The sequence below is a fragment of the Schistocerca serialis genome, chromosome 11 (assembly GCF_023864345.2).
Source record: "Schistocerca serialis cubense isolate TAMUIC-IGC-003099 chromosome 11, iqSchSeri2.2, whole genome shotgun sequence".
In the NCBI taxonomy this organism is placed as follows: domain Eukaryota; kingdom Metazoa; phylum Arthropoda; class Insecta; order Orthoptera; family Acrididae; genus Schistocerca; species Schistocerca serialis.
Window position 1 is genome coordinate 99773537 of NC_064648.1, and position 4343 is coordinate 99777879.

Consider the following 4343-nt stretch of genomic DNA (forward strand, 5'->3'; position numbering starts at 1 on the left):
GCACACACTGCGATTTTCGAGCACTGATTATAAGGCTCAAACCGTGTTTGGTTGAACCTCTGCCAAAAATTCCCAAACCAATTTGTAAAATTTTGATATATTTTTTTTTTTTTTTTTTTTTACTTTATTGTTATTTTAAAACCTGTAATTCAGGTAGGCTGGCAGCGGCACACTACGCCGCTCTTCAGCCATAGCGTTTGACAAGAGTATAAAACATGGTGAATGACAATGAACAAAGTGACGGGCAAAAGAGAGAGGTCACAGAGACATAAAAAACACGGAGTCGTTCACATGTGACTTTAACAACACTGAAAACACGTTGGCACGGCGCACAAAACACTGGTGAGTCCGACGGCACAAGTGAACGTAGGAGTGGGACGGCGGACACCAAAAACACTATATGACGTCACACACACGAAGCACAAGAGGCGACGATCTCCGGCGCGCGAATGTTCACTATACGTGTGCGAGTCCGGGGACCTGCCAAGAGACGAGGAGGAGGAAGGGGAGTGGGAGAGCGAGAGGGGAGAGCAGTGATGCCACGGGCAGGGGAGATAGGGGGGAGGGAGGAAGGGGGAGAGGAAGCCCGGGGGAAGAGGGGGAAGGGAGGGGACAGGGAGATGGAAAAAGAAGGGAAGAGAAGAGAAGGGAGGGAGGGTGCCGAAAGGAAAGGACACGGGAAGTGGGGGGTGGGGCAGGGTCAAAGTTGATAGGAGGGGTAGATGGAGGGGACGAGGACATCATCAGGGAGAGGGAGCTGGCGGAAGCCACCTTGGGAGAGGGTATGGAGGGTGGAGAGATGGAGACCGGGTGGGACGTGCGAATACAGGCGCGGCAACGGGCGGGGGTGGGAGAGGAGCGGGGAAACGAGCGGGTGAGGAGGATCAAGTTTACGTGAGGTGTACAGGATACGTATCCTTTCAAGGAAAAGGAGGAGGTGGGGGAAGGGGATGAGATCATACAGGATCCGCGTGGGGGAGGGGAGACGGATGCGATAGGCAAGGCGGAGAGCATGGCGTTCAAGGATTTGGAGGGATTTATAGAAGGTAGGGGGGGCGGAGATCCAGGCTGGATGGGCGTAACAAAGGATAGGGCGGATGAGGGATTTGTAGGTGTGGAGGATTGTGGAGGGGTCCAGACCCCACGTGCGGCCGGAAAGGAGCTTGAGGAGACGGAGTCGGGAACGTGCCTTGGCTTGGATTGTCTGGAGATGGGGAGTCCAGGAGAGGCGACGGTCGAGGGTGACGCCAAGGTACTTAAGGGTGGGAGTGAGGGCGATAGGACGGCCATAGACCGTGAGATAGAAATCAAGGAGGCGGAAGGAAGGGGTGGTTTTGCCTACAATGATCGCCTGGGTTTTGGAGGGATTGACCTTGAGCAACCACTGGTTGCACCAAGCGGTGAACCGGTCAAGATGGGATTGGAGAAGGCGTTGCGAGCGTTGCAGGGTGGGGGCAAGGGCGAGGAAGGCGGTGTCATCGGCAAACTGGAGGAGGTGGACGGGGGGGGGGGGGGGGGGCGACGGCGGCGGCATGTCCGCCGTGTACAAAAGGTACAGAAGGGGGGAGAGGACGGAGCCTTGGGGCATACCGGCGGAGGGGAAATAAAATTTTGATATTTTTTTTTTTTTTTTTTTTTTTCTTTATTGTAATTTGGACACCCCATACAAGGTGGGCTGGCAGCGGAACAGTGTACTCCGCTCTTCAGCCATAAGCAGTACAAGAAAAAAGAAAGGGAGACAGACAAGTAACAGAATGGCGGTTAAAAAACAGGAGATACAATAGTTAAAAAACATGAAGCCGTTCACACTTGACGAAACAAACAAGAAAAACCGGCGGCACTGGGCACAAACACTGACGAGGTAGATGACACACGTGAACGAAGGAGCGTGGACGGCGAAAAACACTGAGGCACAGACACGACGGCACAGACACTAATCCGAGGGCGAAGATCTCCGGCGCGCGAAAGTTCACGTTGCGTGTGCGAGTCCGGGGACCTGCCAAGAGAGGAAAAATTTTGATACTCCTGGGAACAATTGTGAACTATATGCATTTGTCACGAATTATGAGAACGAGTATTAAATATTCTTGGAATAAGCAGTGTAAACCATCACTCACTTATATAAAGGTCTTTGAAAAACAAGAGATATACAGTTGTTGTTTTGAGCTCTACTTCAAATACTTTCCGACTTGACGTCAAAATGCGAGATAAACGTGCCTGCCAGCTGTCGGCTGCTACTTGATGGCGAACGGCGGCCACACAGCTGTTGCCTGTCGTCGCCAACAGATGGCAGCGCGGTAGTCAATGTTTTGCTCACAGCAGTACGTGTTGGTTCACGGCCGCCGGAGAACTGAAGTGGGGCAACATTACGTTATGGCCTACCGCATGGCTGTGGCTATAAGGTAGCGAACGGAAGCAGTTGTTTACATATTTTCGCGGTGTTTTATCCGATTTCGCGGTGTCTCTTTTATCCGACATTACAGTGTAATTACACTATACTGGACTCTGCAAAAATTATAGCAAGTAGTCGTGACTACAGTCGAACATATAACACAATGTAAATGTACAATTCTGTGAAGTTTGTAGTGTTTTTACATGCATATGTGCAAGTGTGCTACGTGAACGACTTTCGTCTAAACAATTGCAAAAAGAAAAGTTCTACTTAATTCTAGATACAATTTGAAAATAAAGTTTTGAATTCATAAGTTTAGTATCTGAATCTTCTCCTAAGTGATTTTGTGTTAATATTATGAATATTTCTACACATTTGATTCTATTTGTAGACTTGTTTCGTGATGCCCAAGCAGTAGAAAAAAGCAGTCCACTCAAATTCTCATTTGCTATTTTTACATAATATTATTTTGATTTAAGATTTTAGCAATTAATGCATCATTCTATTTGCAGATGCCAGAAAAATGTTGTGTTCATGGTTGCAACATCAACTACAAATCCAGCAAGGAAGAGGGTTACATCGCAGTGTTCAGATTCCCTACTGAAGAGGAAAACAGAAAACGATGGACAAGAAATATCCCCAGAAAGGACTGGACTCCATCAAATAGAAGTGTTGTTTGCATTAAACATTTTGAAGAATGTGGTGTATCAAGAGTGGAGATTTACAAGGACTCTGATGGGAACTGTCACGAGTTTCCTCGTCAAAGGCCATTGCTTTAACCAGAAGCTGTGCCATAAATATTCCCTGGGTTACCATCGTATTTAAGTAAGGTGCAGCCTCCAAGAAGGTGTGACCCAGAAATAAGAGGGAAGCGTGCACACCACAAAGAGAAGGAGAAGAATGAAGCCATGCTAAATGAGGACATTCTTGCAAATTTTCAGTGTTCGTGTGCTGAGTACCAGGATAGAATAAACAGTGTAGGAAAGTGGAGTGTTAGTGTTAAAGAGAATGAGATATTCTTTTATACTATAGATTTTTCTAAAGACATTCCTCAGGTCAAAGTGAGTATGGAAATTAATGACAAACTCATTTCAAGTGTGTGTGTGTGTGTGTGTGTGTGTGTGTGCGTGCGTGTGAATGGTTTCATTCTGTCACATGAGCAGCTCAGCTGGATTTTACCTTCCTCACTTAGAGTAACCAGATGGTCACAAATAGAAAATATTTTGAGTAGAGATATCAACTGTGATAGCTACACACCCACTTTTAGTTCTCCTTTAAATGAATTAAAGAATATTGTGAAGAAACTTACTCTGCACTCAGAAGCTAATCCAAATTGCTGTGCCACACTCTTGTTTCTGTTGAAACAGATAGATTTGTCGGCAATGAATAAGCGGACGTATTTGGTTGATACGATGATGCATGCATTTATCATCTACAACCAATCTCCAGCATGCTATACAGCACTCCAGTCAAGTGGATTACTTACCTTACCACATGTGAAACACATTCAGCAGCTTTCATCTTCACTGAAGATTTGTCCAACCAATAAATCACAAAATGCCCAATTTCTTAAAATTGTTGTGGATAAATTAGATGAGAGATAAAAATTTGTAATTCTGCAAGTGGATGAAATTTATGTTAAGCCATGTATTCGGTTTAAAGGGGGGAAACTCCATGGATATGCAAAAAAATAATGCCCCATCTGAGGCAAGAACTGTGCTTGCCTTTCTCACATCTTTATATGGCCGTTTGAAAGAAGTTGTTCATTTGATTCCTGTCAAACAGTTGTCAGGCTCAGATCTCTATAAATTAACACTTAGTGTGTTGCAGTTTCTTTCCTCATGTGGTCTGACTGTTGTTGTTATTATATCTGATAACAACAGAATTAATAGGAATATGTTTTCACTATTGGTAAAGAATTCCAGCAGTCCATATTCCTTTCTGTCATGTG

At 45.5% G+C, this 4343-nt stretch overlaps 1 protein-coding gene across 1 annotated transcript; it reads left to right on the forward strand.

Annotated features, from left to right (window-relative positions):
• The first annotated feature begins 2332 nt into the window (after positions 1-2332).
• Positions 2333-3495, forward strand: LOC126426736 (uncharacterized). The gene is made up of 2 exons (XM_050088706.1): positions 2333-2402; positions 2905-3495. The coding sequence occupies exons 1-2, from the start codon at positions 2374-2376 to the stop codon at positions 3215-3217; spliced, it is 342 nt and encodes a 113-aa protein (XP_049944663.1). The 5' UTR covers positions 2333-2373; the 3' UTR covers positions 3218-3495.
• The last annotated feature ends 848 nt before the right edge of the window (positions 3496-4343 follow it).